Genomic DNA, 18,357 nt, shown 5'->3' with positions numbered 1-18,357 from the left:
GCGGACCTCTCGCCCTCGTCCTGTTTCTGGCCTGGAATGCCTTCCCTCCTCATATCTGACGATCACTCTGCCTTCGCTTCAAAATAATAATAATAATGTTGGTATTTGTTATGCGCTTACTATGTGCCAGGCACTGTTCTAAGCACTGGGTAGATACAAGATAATCGGGTTGGACGCGGTCCCTGTCCCATATAACTCTCACAGTCTCACCCCCATTTTACAGATGAGGGAACTGAGGTATGGAGAAGATGAGTGACTTGCCCAGGGTCACACAGCAGGCAAGTGGCAGAGCCGGGATTAGAACTCATGTCCTCCTGACTCCCAGGCTCGGGCTCTATCCACTAGGCCACAATTTCCTCTGGAGGTGGGAGGGGAATAATAATAATAATAATGTTGGTATTTGTTAAGTGCTTACTATGTGCAGAGCACTGTTCTAAGCGCTGGGGCAGATACAGGATAATCAGGTTGTCCCATGTGAGGCTCACAGTCTTCATCCCCATTTTACAGATGAGGGAACTGAGGCACAGAGAAGGGAGGGGCTTTGGATCAACCAATGAATGGTATTTATTGAGCGCTTACTGTGTACAAAGTCTGGTTCAGATGCCCCGGGTTATCCCTTTTAAGGCCAAAAGCATCCAAGCCAGGGCTTGTTGTCAGTTTCCCAGTCAGGATGTTCCCTGAGGAAACACATCCCCCCACTCCACAATCACTCCGACTCGCTCCCTTCGCTCTACCCCCCTTCCCTGCCCCACTCTTGTGGCTATGTGTACATATCTATCATTCTATTTATTTACATTAATGCCTGTTTACTTCTTTTGATGTGTATACATCTAATTCTATTTATTTATATTAATGCCACTGATGCCCGTTTACGTGTTTTGATGTCTGCCTCCCCGTCCTCGACTGTAAACCCATTGTGGGCAGGGATTGTCCATATTGCCGAACTGTACTTTAATAATAATAATAATAATAATAATGTTGGTATTTGCTAAGCGCTTACTATGTGCAGAGCACTGTTCTAAGCGCTGGGGGAGATACAGGGTCATCAGGTTGTCCCATGTGGGGCTCACAGTCTTAATCCAGATGAGGGAACTGAGGCACAGAGAAGTGAAGTGACTTGCCCACGGTCACACAGATGACAAGTGGCAGAGTCAGGAATCGAACCCATGACCTCTGACTCCCAAGCCCGGGCTCTTTCCACTGAGCCACCAAGCGCTCAGTCCAGTGCTCTGTACACAGTAAGTGCTCAATAAATACAACTGAATGAATGAAGTTGCATTTCTGGCTAATAACTTTGGAGAGGGGAAAGGATTGACTCTTCTCTAATGATGATGCAGAAATGTATTTAATAATAATAATAATAATGTTGGTATCTGTTAAGCGCTTACTATGTGCAGAGCACTGTTCTAAGCACTGGGGTAGATACAGGGTCATCAAGTTGTCCCACGTGAGGCTCACAGTCTTTATCCCCATTTTACAGATAAGGTCACTGAGGCCCAGAGAAGTTAAGTGACTTGCCCACGGTCACACAGCTAAGTGGCTGAGCCAGAATTCAAACCCATGACCTCTGACTCCCAAGCCCGGACTCTTTCCACTGAGTCTAGACACTGAAGGGAGAGTGTGCCAGGAAAAGGAAGGCCTGACTGGGGAATCTGTAAAAATCTGTAATTTATTGCTTCCAACTGTAATATATCTGTTATATCTATGATTTATTTTTTATATCTGTAATTTATTTATATTAATGTCTTAATATTGTAAATTAATATTATAATCACACTGCAAATTACAATCAATCATAACGTATTGTAATCATTATAAATCATTATGATAATGTCTGAATACTAGAATTTATGCTATATTATATATCATATTGTATTATTATACCGTAAATTAGAGAAGCAGCGTGGCTCAGTGGCAGGAGCCCGGGGTTTAGGAGTCAGAGGTCATGGGTTTGAATCCCGACTCCGCCACTTGTCTGCTCTGTGACCTTGGGCAAGTCACTTAACTTCTCTGGGCCTCAGTTACCTCATCTGTAAAATGGGGATTAAAAATTGTGAGCCCCACAGAGGACAATCTGATGACCCTGTATCTCCCCCAGCGCTTAGAACAGTGCTCTGCACATAGTAAGTGCTTAACAAATACCATAATTATTATTATTATAATAAATTATATGTCCTGTACTCTCCCAAGTGCTTAGTACAGTGCTGTGCACATAGTAAGCCCTCAATAAATTTCATTGATTAATCGACGTGAGTTGGTAGACAGGTTCCCGGCCCGCAGGGAGCTAAGAGTCTGGAGCAGGGAGACAGACGTTAATAGAAATGAACAGATTGCGGATATGGACACGAGATCCGCGCGGCTGAGAGTGGGGGGACTAAAAGGAGGGTACAAATCGAAGCATCAGGGTGATGCAGAAGAGATCTCTGCTCTGGCCCTCAGTCCTCGGGGGTGGGGGGAGGGGATCATTTCAGAGAAGCAGCATGGCTCAGTAGAAAGAGCCCGGGCTTGGGAGTCAGAGGTCATGGGTTCGAATCCCGGCTCAGCCACTTGTCAGCTGTGTGACTGTGGGCAAGTCACTTAACTTCTCTGTGCCTCAGTTCCCTCATCTGTAAAATGGGGATTAACTGTGAGTCTCATGTGGGACAACCTGATTACCCTGTATCTACCCCACGGCTTAGAACAGTGCTCAGCACATAGTAAGCGCTTAACAAATACCAACATTATTATTATTATTATTCATTATATTGATTATTTGCTTAATACTTGTTTTGTTTCGTTGTCTGTCTCCCCCATTTAGACTGTGAGCTTGCTGTTGGGCAAGGATTGTCTCTCTCTGTTGCTGAACTGTATATTCCAAGTGCTTAGTACAGTGCTCTGCACATAGTAAGAGCTCAATAAATATGATTGAATGAATGAATATTAATTTACCTTTCTAGTGTATAGTTTTTGATGTTACGAATTATGATTTTGTTGATTATGAATTTTTATATTTAATAGATTCTTGTTATTATAACTAGAAAACAATTATATATATCTTCTAGACATATATAGAAGATATCCACCCCAGTGCTTAGTACAGTGCCTGCCACATGGTAAGCACTTAACAAACACTACTATATATATTGTTAAGCACTTCCTATGTGCCGGGCACTGTACTAGGCGCTGGGGTGGATAGAAGCAAATAAGGTGGGACACAGTCCCTGTCCCACCTGAGGCTCACCGTCTTCATCCCAATTTTACAGATGAGGGAACTGAGGCCCAGAGAAGTGAAGTGACTCGCCCAAGATCATTCAACAGACAAGTAGCAGAGCCAGAATTTAGAACCCACAACCTTCTGACCTCCAGGCCCGGGCTCTAGCCACTAGGCCACACTGTTTCTCAACAGAATTTGCGGATACGTTCCCTGCTCAAGACAAGCTTTGAGTATAGAGGGAGAGGCAGACGCTAATACGAACAAATCATTTATATCATTTAAAGGTATGTTGATGAGTGCTGCGGGGATGTGGGTGGGGCCGATATCAAACGCCCAAAAGTCACAGATCCAAGTGAACGGACGACGCAGAAGGGAAAGAGAGTCAGGGAAAGGAAGGCTTAATCAGGGCATCAATATCGATATGCAATTTATTCGTTGTATCTATGATTTATTACACTTGTAATTTAGTTATTTCTATCAACGTCTGACTCCCCCTCTGGACTGTAAGTTCGCTGTGGGCAAGGAATGGGTCTGTCATATTGTTCTCCCATCCTCTCCCAACCACTTCGTACAGTGCTCTGCACACGGTAAGCGCTCAATAAATAAGACCGACGGACTGATTGACGCAAGGCCTCGTGGAGGACAATCCACTCCAACCCAAATCTGTTGTATTGCATTAGTGGTCGGCACACAGTAAGCTCTCGGTGGTACTGACACCTCACAACTTCTTTCGTTTTGTTGTCCGTCTCCCCCGTTTAGACCGTGAGCCCGTCGTTGGGCAGGGACTGTCCTATCTGTTGCCCAATTGTCCATTCCAAGCGCTCAGTACAGTGCTCTGCACATAGTAAGCGCCCAATAAACACGATTGAATGAATGAATCAATCAATTCCACTGATGGACTAATTGATCCATTCCACTTGCAGGTTAAGGAAGCATACTTGTGTTAAGGAAAAAACATTTCACAATACCTGTCTTCCAGAATCGATGTCCAAAGAAACAAATGAAGAGGCCCAAGAGGCTGAAGAGGGTGAAGAACACTTTGGTGGAAATCCTTCCTAAAACAGCAAGAGGTAAAACGGACGTTAGGCACACGCTTCTGTATTTGGATTCGTTTAAGTGACCCAGGTGGGTGGAAAAGCAAGTGAACATTTTAGAGAAGTCAGCCTATTTATTTCCACAGCAATCATTTGCATGTATTGAGCACTTCTTGTGTGCAGAGCACTGTAATAAGCATCTGGGAGAATGCGATATAGTGAACAGGCTCGATCTCTGCCCTCGGGGAGCTTACAGACTAGGTTTTGGGGGGATTTTTTTTTAATGGTGTTTGTTAAATGCTTACTATGTGCCAAGCAGCAGCGTGGCTCAGTGGAAAGAGCCTGGGCTTGGGAGTCAGAGGTCATGGGTTCGAATCCCAGCTCTGCCACTTGTCAGCTGTGTGACTGTGGGCAAGTCACTTCACTTCTCTGTGCCTCAGTGATCTCAGCTGTAAAATGGTGGTTAAGACTGTGAGCCTCACGTGGGACAACCTGATGACCCTGTATCTACCCCAGTGCTTAGAACAGTGCTTTGCACATAGTAAGTGCTTAAATACCACCATCATTATTATTATTATTATTATTATTATTAAACAATGGTTTACATACAGGCTTGGACTTAGTTCATGTCCCACATGGTGATTACAGTCTTAATCCCCATTTTTCAAATGAGGGAACTGAGGTCCAGAGAAGAATAATAATAATGATGGTATTTGCTAAGCACTTACTATATACCAACCACTGTGCTAAGCACTGGGGTGGATACAAGCAAATGGAGTTGGACATAGTCCCTGTCCCATGTCTCCATCCCCATTTTACAGATGAGGTAACTGAGGCCAAGAGAAGTCAAGTGACTTGCCCAAGGTCACACAAGCAGACAAGCAGTCGAGCCAGGATTAGAACCCAGGCCCACGCTCTACCCACTAGGCCTCTCTGCTTTGATAAGAGGCGTGGCTCAGTGGAAAGAGCCCGGGCTTGGGAGTCAGAGGTCATGGGTTCTAATCTCGGCTCCACCACTCATCAGCTGTGTGACTTTGGGCAAGTCACTTAACTTGCCTCAGTTACCTCGTCTGCAAAATGTGGATTAAGACTGTGAGCACTGCGTGGGACAACCTGATCATCTTGTATCCCCCGGCAGCGCTTAGCACAGTGCTTCAAACATAGTAATTAAATGCTATCATCATTATCATTATTATTATTCTCATGCTGAGAGGGGGAGAGATGGACCCTAAAATAAGTGAGAGGTAGGAGAAGCAATAATAATGTTGGGATTTGTTAAGCGCTTATTATGTGCCGAGCACTGTTCTAAGCGCTGGGGGAGATACAGGGTAATCAGGTTGTCCCACGTGAGGCTCACAGTTAATCCCCATTTTACAGATGAGGTGACTGAGGCCCAGAGAAGTGAAGTGACTTGCCCACATTCACCCAGCTGACAAACGGCAGAGCCGGGATTCGAACCTATGACCTCTGACTCCCAGGCCCGGGCTCTTTCCACTGTGCCACCCTGCTTCTCTATAACGGAGAATTAAGCAATGGATTTTAAAGATAAGTACATATCTTTCTGTACACATGGTCCGCTAGAGGGGAGAGACAGGAGACGGGGCGGTCGGTGAGGCGGCTGATACGGAGTCAAGGCGGGAAATGACAAATGCTTGGATCCACAGCGTGCTTGGGTCAGTTCGGATGGAGAGGAAGGGCTGCCTTGCGGAGATGTAATGAAGGAAGAACCGCGAGCTGGATGACAAGTTGAATGTGGGATTTGAAAAAGAGGAAGAAAGTGGAAGGAATAGAGAGGGGAGAGGACCAGAGGGGTGTGAGTGCAGAGGGTTTTATATATATTGCTATATTGCACTCTCCCAAAGTGCTCAGTACAGTGCTCTGCACAGAGTAAGCGCTCGATAAATACGTTTGACTGACAAGGGCTTAGGTGATGAGGAAATGTTGAAGTGGCAGAAGAGGAAGAAATGGGGTGGGGGGGATGAGAGTAATCAGAGTAACTGAGAAGGAGCCTGGCCTAACGGTTAGAGTCCGGGCCTGGGAGTCAGAAGGACCTGGGTTCTGATCCTGCTGGGGGACCTCGCAAGCCACTTCCCTTCTCTGGGCCTCGGTTCCCTCATCTGAAAAACGGAGTTTAAGTCTGAGAGACCCACGTGGGACAGGGACTGTGTCCATCCTGAACAGTCGGTATCTACGCCACGGCTTAGTACGGTGCCTGGCACGTAGTAGGTGCTTAACAAAAACCTCAAGAAACCAAACAAATCTTCCTGGAGGGAGATTCAGCCTTGAAGACGGAAGGGAGAAGTGGTCTGCTCTGATGCCTGCCTCCCCTCTTCTACACTGTGAGCCCATTGTGGGCAGGAACTGTCTCTATCTGTTGCTGAATTGTCCATTCCAAGCGCTTAGTACAGTGCTCTGCACACAGAAAGCGCTCAATAAATACGATTGAATGAATGAACTATGGGAAGGGAGAGGGAGTTCCAGGATGGAAGGAGGGGCGAGTCACTTAACTTCTCTGGGCCTCAGTTACTTTATCTGTAAAAACGGGGATTAAAAAATGTGAGCCCCACGTGGGACAACCTGATTACCCTGTATCTACCCCAGCGCTTAGAACGGTGCTCTGCACATAGTAAACGCTTAAATACCATAATTATTATTATTATTTTCGCCTAAGCCCTCATTTCCTCTTCTCCCACTCCCTTCTGCGTCACCTATTCACTTGGATCTGTATCCTTCAAGTACTTGATATTCACCCCACCCTCTGCCCCAAAGTTCTTATGTCCATAGCCAGAATTTATCTAAATGTCCCTCTGGACTGTAAATCGGTCAGTCAATCATATTTATTGAGCGCTTACTGGGTGCAGAGTAATAATAACAATAATAACGATAGCATTTGTTAAGCACTTACTATGTGCCAAGCACTGTTCTAAGCACTGGGGTAGATACAATAATAATAATGATAATAATGTTGGTATTTGTTAAGCGCTTACTATGTGCAGAATACTGTTCTAAGTGCTGGGGTAGATACAGGGTAATCAGGTTGTCCCACGTGAGGCTCACAGTTAACCCCATTTTACAGATGAGGTAACTGAGGCCCAGAGAAGTGAAGTGACTTGACCACAGTCACAGAGATGACAAGTGGCAGAGCCGGGATTTGAATCCAGGACCTCTGCCTCCCAAGCCCAGGCTCTTTCCACTGAGCCATGCTACAAGGTGATCAGGTCACACAGCACACAGTCTTAATCCCCATTTTACCGATGAGATAACTGAGGCCCAGAGTAGTTAAGTATTAATAATGTTGGTATTTGTTAAGCGCTTACTATGTGCCGAACACTGTTCTAAGCGCTGGGGTAGACACAGGGGAATCAGGTTGTCCCACGTGGGGCTCACAGTCTTAATCCCCATTTTACAGATGAGGGAACTGAGGCACAGAGAAGTGAAGTGACTTGCCCACAGTCACACAGCTGACAAGTGGCAGAGCTGGGATTCAAACTCATGAGTCCTGACTCCAAAGCCCATGCACTTTCCACTGAGCCACGCTGCTCCTGAAGTGACTTGCCCACAGTCACACAGCTGACAAGTGGCGGAGCAGGGATTCGAACCCATGACCTCTGACTCTCAAGCCCGGGCTCTTTCCACTGAGCCTCGCTGCTTCGCTAGTATACTAAGCGCTTGGGAGAGTCCAACAGAGCAACAGAACAGACCCTGCCCACAACGAGCTTACAGTCTAGAGGGGGAGACAGACATGAATAGAAATAAATTACAGAGAGCGACATGAGTAAGGTCCTTCTGGACAGAGATAGTGACGTACCAACTCTGTTGGAATGTACTCTCCCAAATGCTTAGCGATAGTTATAATAATAATAATTATGGTACTTGTTAAGCACTCTGTGCCAAGCACTGTTCTAAGCGCTGGAGTAGATAGAAGTTGGGCAGGTTGGACACAGTCCTTGTTCCCCGTGGGGCTCACACTCTTTATCCCCATTTTACAGATGAGGGAACTGAGTGCTCTGAACACAGTAAGTGCTCCATAAATACCACTAATAATGATGATGATAGGGCTCACAGTCTGAAGCGGTAAGGTTGTTGAGGGTAGGGATCCTGACAATAATAATAATGATAAGAATAATCATAATAATAATTCTAGTACTTGTTAAGCACATTACTGAGTTCCAGGCATTGTACTAAGTGCTGGGGTGGCTAGAAGCGAATCAACAACAATAATCAATAATAATAATAACTGTGGTATTTAAGAGCTTACTGTGCGCTAAGTGCTGTACTAAGCACTGAGGTGGATACAAGTAAATTGGGCTGGGCACAGTCCCCGTCCCACGTGAGGCTCACGGGTTTAATCCCCATTTTCCAGATGAGGTCACCGAGGCCCAGAGAAGTGAAGTGACACAGCAGACAAGTGGCGGAGACGGGATTGGAACCCCCTGACCATCTGACTCCCGGGCCCGTGCTCTATCCGCTCTGCCACGGTGCTCCTCTGTTAGATCGTACTCTCCCAAACGCTTAGTACACTGCTCTGCACACAGGAAATCGCTTAATAAACCCCCCTGATGGGATCAAACGCTTAGTACACTGCTCTGCACACAGTAAATCGCTTAATAAACCCCCTGATGAGGATCAAACACTCAGTACACTGCTCTGCACACAGTAAATCACTTAATAAAACCCCCTGATGGGATCAAACGCTTAGTACACTGCTCTGCACAGAGTAAATCGCTTAATAAACCCCCTGATGAGGATCAAACACTTAGTTCACTGCTCTGCACACAGTAAATCACTTAGTAAAACCCCCTGATGGGATCAAATGCTTAGTACACTGCTCTGCACACAGTAAATCGCTTAATAAGCCCCCGATGAGGATCAAACACTTAGTACACTGCTCTGCACACAGTAAATCACTTAATAAAACCCCCTGATGAGGATGACAGGGCTCGCGGTCTAAGACTGCAAGGTCATTGTGGGAGGGGATCCTGACAATAATAACCGTGGCATTTGTTAAGCGCTTACTGTGTGCCAACCACTGTTCTAAGCGCTGTGTTCATCAGGTTGGACGACTAACTCTGTTGACCTGTACTCTCCCAAACGCTTAGTACGGTGCTCTGCCCACAGCCAGCGCTCAGTAAACGCCGTTGATTGAAGGGTGAGAGCAGATGAGGATGGCAGGACTTGCTCTGGCCCTGCCCTGCACGTTGCGCACAGGAGCGTAGGAGGCAGCCCGGGGAGGCCAGCCAGGCCTAAGGGTTTGGGGGTTCTGTCATCCGCACAGGGGCGAGGGAGGAAGGGAGCTGCGTTCAGCACAGAGAGCCAAGCTCTGGGTGAGGATCTATCCATAATAATAATAATGAAGATGGTATTTGGTAAGCGCTTACTATATGCCAAGCACTGGGATCGATACAAGGTAATCAGGTCGTTCCCCCGTGGGGCTCACAGTCTCCATCCCCATTTTCCAGAGGAGGTCACCGAGGCCCAGAGAAGTGAAGTGACTTACCCTGGTGGATCGAGCCCGGGCCTGGGAGTCAGAAGGACCTGGGTTCTAATCACAGTTCCGCCACCCGTCTGCTGTGTGACCCGGGGCAGGTCACTTCACTGCTCTGGGCCTCAGTGACCTCATTTGGAAAATGGGGATTAAGACAGTTGGGACATACACTGTGTGCAATCTGATTATCCCAGTGCTCAGTACAGTGCCTGGCATGTAGTAAGCTACAAACAAATGCCATTAAAAATGCAGGGGATGGTAAGGACACCAAAATGGCCCGGGATAAGTGGCGGGGCTTATTGTGGGGAGGGGGGCAGTGGAAGGAAAGAGGTCGGGAGGGAGAGTGGTTAGAGAGTGGGATTTCCCCATCCTTAGACTAGTGTTCCGCTCTGCACACGTTAACAATAATAGCTCTGGTACTGGTTAAGCACTTACTATGTGCCGGGCACTGTACTGAGCCCGGGGGTAGATACGACATAATCGCGTCCCTCACGGGGCTCACAGTTTAAGAAAGAGAGAGAACGGGGATTGAATCCCCATTTTGCAGATGAGGGAACTGAAACACAGAGAAGTGAAGGGACTTGACCGAGGTCACACAGCAGAGCCGGGATTAGAACACAGGTCCTCTGACTCCCAGGCCCGGGCTCCTCTCCCCAGGCCAAGCTGCTTCGACAGCGACGGAGTGAGGACGACGCAACCGCGGACAGCAAGATTCCCCTGGGAATCCTTCCCCGCTTAAGCCCTCTTTTCCCCGGCTCCCTCTCCCTTTTGCATCGTCTTTCCCCTTGGATCTGTGACGACTGGGCATTTGATATCCTCCCTACCCTCAACCCCACAGCCCTTTTATACGGATCTATAAATGATATGTTACTTTATTGTTTATTGTTGTGTTGTACTTTCCCAAGCATTCATTCAATCGTATTTATTGAGCGCTTACTACGTGCAGAGCACTGGACTAAGCGCTTGGAACGGACAATTGGGCAACAGATAGAGACCATCCCTGTCCAACGACGGGCTCACAGTCTAAAAGGGGGAGACAGACAAAAAGCACAACAGAAAGCATTTAGTACACAGAGTAAGTGCTCAATAAACATAACTGAATGAATATTAATGTCAGTCTCCCTCCAGACTGTAAACTCATTGTGGGCATGGAATGTGTCTGTTGTAATAATAATAATAATAATAATAATAATAATGTTGGTATTTGTTAAGCACTTACTATGTGCAGAGCACTGTTCTAAGCGCTGGGGGAGATACAGGGTCATCAGGTTGTCCCATGTGAGGCTCACAGTTTTCATCCCCATTTTTACAGATGAGGTAACTGAGGCATAGAGAAGTTAAGTGACTTGCCCACAGTCACACAGCTGACAATTGGCAGAGTTGTATTGTTATGCTATACTCTCCCAAGCGCTTAGTACAGTGCTCCGCTCACAGAAAACACTCAATAAATACAATTGACTGTAAGCTCGTCATGGACACGGAATTTGTCTGCTAACTCCGGCGAATCGTACTCTTCTGAGCACTTAGTACAGCGCTCAGCACACAGTAAACAGAACCCCACCTTCAAAACCTTATTAAGGTCACACCTCCTCCAAGAGACCTTCCCCGATTAAGCCCTCTTTTCCCCGGCTCCTTTTCCCTTCTGAGTCGCCTATGCGCTTCGATCTGTGACCTTTGCGCATTTGATATTCACCCCCCACCCTTCACCTCACAGCACTCCTGTATAGATCTTTAAATTATATATCATATATATTTATTTATATCAAGGTCCATATCCCACTCTAGACTGTAAACTTATTTATTATTGTTTTTAATGGCTTTTGTTCATTCACTCAATCGTATTTATTGAGCACTTACTGTGTGCAGAGCACTGTACTCTTTGTTAAGCACTTACTATGTGTTAAACACCGTTCTAAGCGCTGAGGCCAAGTCAAGTTAATTAGGTCAGGCACAGTCCCTGTCCCGCATGGGGCTCGCAGACTGAGGAGGAGGAGCTAGTATTTAATCCCCACTTTACTGTTGGGGAAACTGAGGCTCAGAGAAGTGAAGTGATTTGCCTAAGGTCACCCAGCAAGCAATAGGTAGAGCGGGATCAGAACCCAGGTCCTCTGACTCCCAGGCCCAAGCTCTAATGGCTCACTGTGGGCAGGGAACCTGTCTACCCACTCTGTTGTACTGTACTCTTCCAAGTGCTTACTACAGTGCTCTGCGCATACTAAGTGCTCAATAAATTCATTCATTCACTCAATAGTATTTATTGAGCGTTTACTATGTGCAGAGCACTGTACTAAGCGCTTGGAATGGACAATTCGGCAACAGATAGAGACCATCCCTGCCCAATGAGGGGCTCGCAGTCTAAACAGACAGCAGAGCAAAACAGAACAAAACAACATCATCAAGATAAACAGAATCATGGAGATGTACACCTCATTAACAAAATAAATAAGATAAACAATATATACAAATATGCACAGTGCTGAGGGGAAGGGGGAAGAGCAGAGGGAAAGGGAGGGCTCGGTCTGGGAAGGCCTCCTGGAGGAGGTCAGCTCTCAGTAGGGCACTGACTGATTGATAAATGGTAGGCCAACACGAACATCGTTCCCTCGCTTCCCCTAGAGCTAGTAAGGCATTGTTCCCAGCTCCGTGCCTCTGAAATGCACTACAGACCGTGGAGGGTTTCCATAAAGCACTGCCGCCTTTTCGGCATTAGAGCCCCTAATTTGGGGCTATTTATTGGTCCACTCGATGCGGAGGACGGGGGGATGACTACGGAAAATGTGCCATTACGTGGACATACAAAATCATTTCAGAACAGGGGGGCCTCTGAGGCTTAAGAACTGCTTTAGCTCTTCAAAGTAAACATCATGATGGTATCGCTCTAACCAGGAAGTCACACTCACAGGTCACTGCCTGCCAAGTACACAGGTTACACACGAAAAACTCCAGGTTTCACCCCATGATTAAGGGGAAGAAGCGGAAGTGATACAGTTCCTGATGTCAGGGGCTCACTGATCCTGTCACTTTCGATTCCTCGATTTAAACAGTTGAAGCTGAACAGCTGAGGTCAAGAGGACAGAGCATTTCTCCTTGTAATCATAATAACGGTGTTTGTTAAGGCTTACTATGTGCCAAGCACCGTTCTAAGCGCTGGGGGAGATACAAGGCTCACAGTCTTCATCCCCATTTTACAGATGAGGGAACTGAGGCCCAGAGAAGGGAAGCGAATGGCCCAAGGCTAGACAGCGGACACGTACAGCGCTCAGTAAGCGCTCATTAAATACGACTGAATGAAGTGGCTTGCCCAAGGTCACACAGCAGACAAGTGGCAGAGTCGGGATTAGAACCCACCTCCTCTGACTCCCAAGCCCGGGCCCTTGCTACTGAGCCCTGAAATCAAACCCTGAAAATGAACGTCGGTGGGAAATACCAAGTCAAGGGAAAGAGATGAGCTTCAGGTCCTCTAAAAACATTTCGCTCAATTAGTGGTATTTATTGAGCACTTTTTTTATGGTATTTGTTACGCGCTTCCTATATGCCAGACACTGTACTAAACGCTGGGGCAGATACAAGACAATCAGGTTGGAAATAAGCCCATGTCCTATCTCGGGCTCATGGCTTCAATCCCCACTTTACAGATGAGGTAAGTGAAGTGAGCGGCCCGAGGTGAGACAGCGGACACGTGGGCAGAGCCGGGATTAGAACCCACGTCCTCTGACCCCCCAAGGCCATGCTCTTTGCACTAGGCCGCAAAGCTTCTCTGTGTACACTTACTGTTTGCAGAACACCACACTAAGCACTTGGGAGAGTACAAGTTGGTAAACACATTCCCTGCCCACAAAGATCTCACAGTCTAGAGAGGGGAGACGACATTAAGATAAATTAGGACTATGTACTATGTACTAGTACTATGTACTAAAGTGTTGGAGGGTTGAGGGACAAATCAAAGCGCAAGGGTGATGCAGAAGGGGGAGGCAGGAGGGAATGGGAATATAAGAAAACAGAGGGGGTTGACGGAGAAGCAGTGTGGCCTAGTGGATAGAGCACAGGCCTGGAAGTCAGAAAAATCCCCTACAATTTTAACTGAAGCACCGCGGGCGGGAGAGTCTGATTTCAGTCATCATTCAGGAAGTCCAGATTAAATCAGCGGATGAGTGCAGTTTTGACGAAAGTGATTCCAATCGAAATACTTGGTACTTTCAATTCGGAGATAAATGTAGTTTCCAATTTAAGACGGGACAGATAATAAGGCGTGTGGCCTCCGAGTAAGAGCGAGGGCCTTGGAGGTAGGAGACGAAGGTTCTAGGCTCACACTGACTGCCGTGAGATCCGGGGCAGGGCCTCGACTTCTCTATGCCTCAGTATACTCATCTGTAAAGCAGGGATAAAAATGTCCGTTTCTCCCTCCTCTTAGATTGGGAGCCCCATTTGGGACAGGGACTGTGACTTGTATTACTAGCCCCAGTGGATAGAGTAAGCGCTTAATAAATACTATTCTCAAAGAGAATGGGTAGGAGAAATTGAGAGGAGGAAGAAGAGGCAGGTAAGAAATGAGGATTGAAGACAACATTCTTGGATCACCATTCGTAGAAAGTTACTGGTGGAGAGGATTGGATTAGGGACACCAGAAGGGCACAGAAAAGTCACAAGAAGGGCAAAGGGAAGAATCAAAAACAGAAAAACAAATGCAAAAATTCAGATACCTAAAAGGTCGATTGGTTAGGAAGTTGGAGAAGAGCAGAAGTATTTTTTCCCTTCTGTTTTGGGCCTAAAGGCTAGGCCAGTCCCCGAGGGTGAAAAATAATCTGGGGGAATGACAGTGGTATTTGTGAAGTGCTTACTAATCGCCAGGCACCGTTCTAAGCACTGGGGCAGATACAAAATAATCGGATTGGAGACAGTCCCTGTCCCACATAGGGCTCACAGTCTTAATCCTATTTTAGAGATGAGGGAACTGAGGCTCAGAGAAGTGAAGTGACTTGTCCGAGGTCACACAGTGGCGGACAAGTGGCGGAGCCGGGATTAATAACCCACGACCTTCTGACTCCCAGGGCTGGGTTCTAGCTGCCGGGCCAAGCCTCTACTTACCGAGGGAGAAGCAGTTATCCACGACGGCGTCAAAGCTGCAGGCGTATGTGTGAGCTGGAACGTAGGCAGCTGAAGTGTTCAAGACCGGGTCCCGGACAATAACGTTGTAAATCACGCCTTGTCCCGGGAGGGAAGAGAAGTATACGGTGGTCTTATCGTTGGATGTTAGGGTAGCCACCTGAAACACATAAATGAAGGCTCAATGGGTTGAAACCCTCTCCGTACTTTCAAAAAAAAAAAAAAAAAAATCGAACTCAAAACAAGCCACAGGTCCCTTTTCCAACATGCCAAACTCCAATTTGATTTGAAGGCACAGAATTTATTCAATCCATCAAATTTACTGAGCACTTACTGAGTGCAGAGCACTGTATTGGGCACCTGGGAGAAGACGATATAACAAAGTTGGTGGAAACGTTCCCTGCCCGTAACGAGCCTACGGTTTAGAGGGGGAGACGGACATTTATACAAAATAAATTAAGAGAATGGATATAAGGGCTGTAGGGCGGAGGGAGGGCTGAATAAAGGGTGCGAATCAAGTACAAGGGCGATGCAGAAGGGAGTGGGGGAAGAGGAAAATGGGGGCTTAGTCAGGGAAGACCTCTAGGAGGAAACGGGCCTTCAATAAGGCTTTCAAGAGGGGGGAGAGTCACTGTCGGTTGGATATGAAGAGGGAGGGCGTTCCAGGCCAGAGGCAGGATGTCAGCAGCGAGATAAATGAGATGGAGGTACAAGTAGTAATTGCCATTAGAGGAGAGAACTGTGTAGGGGCTGGGTTGTAGTAGGAAATCAGGGAGGTGAGGTAGAAAGGGATAAAGCGATCGGGTGTTTTAAAGCCGATGGTAGAGAGTCTGATTGAAGCAGAGGTAAATGAGCAACCTTTGGAGGTGTTTGAGGAGTGATACCTGTTTACTTCTTTTGATGTCTGTCTCCCCGCTTCTAAACTGTGAGTCCATTGTGGGCAGGGATTGTCTCTCTTTGTTGCTGAATTGGACTTTTCAAGCCTTAGTACAGTGCTCTGCACACAGTAAGCACTCAATAAATTTCGACTGAATGAATGAATGAACTGAACAATTCTGTAGAAAAATAATCCAGGCAGCAGAGTGAAGTATGGACTGGTAGACGTCTCCGGATAAGATTTTTATGTAACGCTCATCCTTAAATATGTTCCCTCAAACATGACGCTTAAAAAAATCACTTTGAAAGAGGTCAGACCTTAAAGTGGCCCTGCAAAATGAATTTATTCTGTTCCTTCTGAGAAGCCTAGTGTGGAAAGCATAAGGGCCCGGGAGTCAGAGGACCTGGGTTCTAATCCCGGCTTCAACACTTGTCTGCTGGGAGACCTGGGGAAAAATCACTTTGCTGCTCTGTGGCTCAGTTCCCTCACGTGCAAAACGGCAATCCGATACCTGTTCTCCCTACTACCTGAACTGGGAGCCCCAGGTGGGATTATTTTGAACCTACTTGGGTGCTTAATGCAGTGCTTGGCATACAGTATGCACCTAACAAATAACACTGTCATTGTTATTATTCAAAATAATCATAATGGCTATGATAACATAGGCGTCACGGTGTGGACTGAGTTGTAGTAGAAAATCTGTGAGATAAGGTAGGAGAGGGAGAGTTGGTTGACAGTTTTAAAGCCCGTGGCAAGAAGTCCCTAATGGGCTCCCAAAATACCTTCAGCCCATTTTACAGATGAGGCAACTGAGGCCCTGAGAGGTGAAGCCCGTCATTGGGCAGGAATCGTCTCTATCTGTGGCCGAATTGTACATTCCAAGCGCTTAGTACAGTGTTCTGCACATAGTAAGCGCTCAACAAATACTATCAAATTGAATTGAAGCAGTAAGCAGTCGTAAGCACTTAATAAAGACCGTCACCAGCATTACGGTGGGAAAAGGGGGATGGGGAAGAAAAGCCCCATTTTCAGTTCTTGAAAGATTTTAGATTCAGCCGGCACGCTGAGCAGTCTGCAAATTCGGCCTGCGGCCTTTTGGAAACTCCTGTCCTGACCCATACTAGTCAATCAGGCCCATCAGTTGGATTTATTGAGTACTTTCTGTGTGCACAGCACTGTACTAAGCACTTGGAAGAGTCCAATTCAACTACACACATTCATTCAACTGTATTTATTTAGCGCACATTGCATGCAAACACTGTACTAAGCGCTTGGGAGAGCACAACAGAACAATAAACGGACACACCACCTGCTCACAGCAAGCTGACGGTCTAGAGGAATATTAATAGCCAGATTAATAAAATATGAATAGCCAGTTCACCATGTCCACCGGGGCCTGGGAGAATTGCACCAGACTACGAGTGCAAAACCCGCTTCCCCCGGTGACACCTCTCGCCACCCTTCTTCCTCTGGACGTTCAATCGTTCAGTAGTATTAATTCAGCAACTACTTTGTGCAGAGCACTGCATTAAGCGCTGAATGTGCCATTTGTGCCAATGTGCCAATCGGCATTAAGCGCTGAATGTGCCAAATATCATTTGTACATATTTTTATTACACTATTTGTTTTGTTAATGAGATGTACATCCCCCTGATTCTATTTATTGCTACTGTTTTTGTCTGTCTCCCCCGATTAGACTGTAAGCCCATCAATGGGCAGGGACTGTCTCTATCTGTTGCCGATTTGTACATTCCAAGCGTTTAGTACAGTGCTCTGCACATAGTAAGCGCTCAATAAATACTACTGAATGAATAATGTCCACAGCCCTAATGCATTTTTATTTATATTAATGATTGTCTCTCCCTCTAAGCTGTGAGCTCACTGTGGGCAGGGAACGTGTCTACCAACGCTATCATAATATACTCTCCCAGGTGCTTAGTACAGTGCTCTGCACACAGTAAGCATTCGATGAGAAGCGGCGAATATGATAAGAATAAGGGAGGCAGAGTGGCCTAGTGGCTAGATCCTGGACTTGGTATTCAGAAGGACCTGAGTTCTAATCCTGGCTCCGCCGCTTGTGTGCTCTGTGACCTTGGTAAAGCCACTTCATTTCTCTGGGCCTCGGTTCCCTCAGCCATAAAACGGGGATGAAGACTGAGAGCCCCAGGTGCGACATGGATTGTGTCTAACCTGATTGGCGTCTATCTACCCCAGCGCTTAGTAATAATAATAATAATATTGGTATTTGTTAAGTGCTTACTATGTGCAGAGCACTGTTCTAAGCGCTGGGATAGATACAGGATAATGAGATTGTCCCTCGGGAGGCTCAAAGTCTTAATCCCCATTTTACAGATGAGGTAACTGAGGCACAGAGAAGTGAAGTGACTTGCCCACAGTCACACAGCCGACAAGTGGCAGAACCGGAATTCGAACCCATGACCTCTGACTCCCAAGCCTGTGCTCTTTCCACTGAGCCACGCTGCTTCTAGTACTGTGGCTGGCATTCATTCAACTGCATTTATTGAGCGCTTACTATGTGCAGAGCATTGTACTAAAGCACTTGGGAGAGTACAATAGAACAATAAACAGACACAAGTGATTAATACCATAAAAATAAAAAAATGATGACTATATAATTAAAATAAGTAAATGTAAAATATAAACA

General features: G+C 46.5%; 1 protein-coding gene across 2 annotated transcripts in view; it reads right to left on the bottom strand.

The window, feature by feature from the left end:
* The window catches only part of TM7SF3 (transmembrane 7 superfamily member 3), a 65,447-nt gene that overhangs the window by 20,892 nt on the left and 26,198 nt on the right, over nt 1–18,357 (bottom strand). For both annotated transcript variants that reach the window (XM_029058486.1, XM_029058487.1), the window contains exons 6-7: nt 14,798–14,975; nt 4,162–4,248 (exon numbers count right to left, since the gene is read on the bottom strand). In XM_029058486.1, coding sequence (XP_028914319.1) covers nt 4,162–4,248; nt 14,798–14,975 — 265 coding nt within the window. The remainder of the gene's footprint in view (nt 1–4,161; nt 4,249–14,797; nt 14,976–18,357) is intronic.

Source organism: Ornithorhynchus anatinus, chromosome 2 (assembly GCF_004115215.2).
Source record: "Ornithorhynchus anatinus isolate Pmale09 chromosome 2, mOrnAna1.pri.v4, whole genome shotgun sequence".
NCBI classification, from domain to species: Eukaryota; Metazoa; Chordata; class Mammalia; order Monotremata; family Ornithorhynchidae; genus Ornithorhynchus; species Ornithorhynchus anatinus.
Note: the sequence above shows the minus strand (reverse complement) of the source record. Positions and strands in the feature narration are given on the sequence as shown.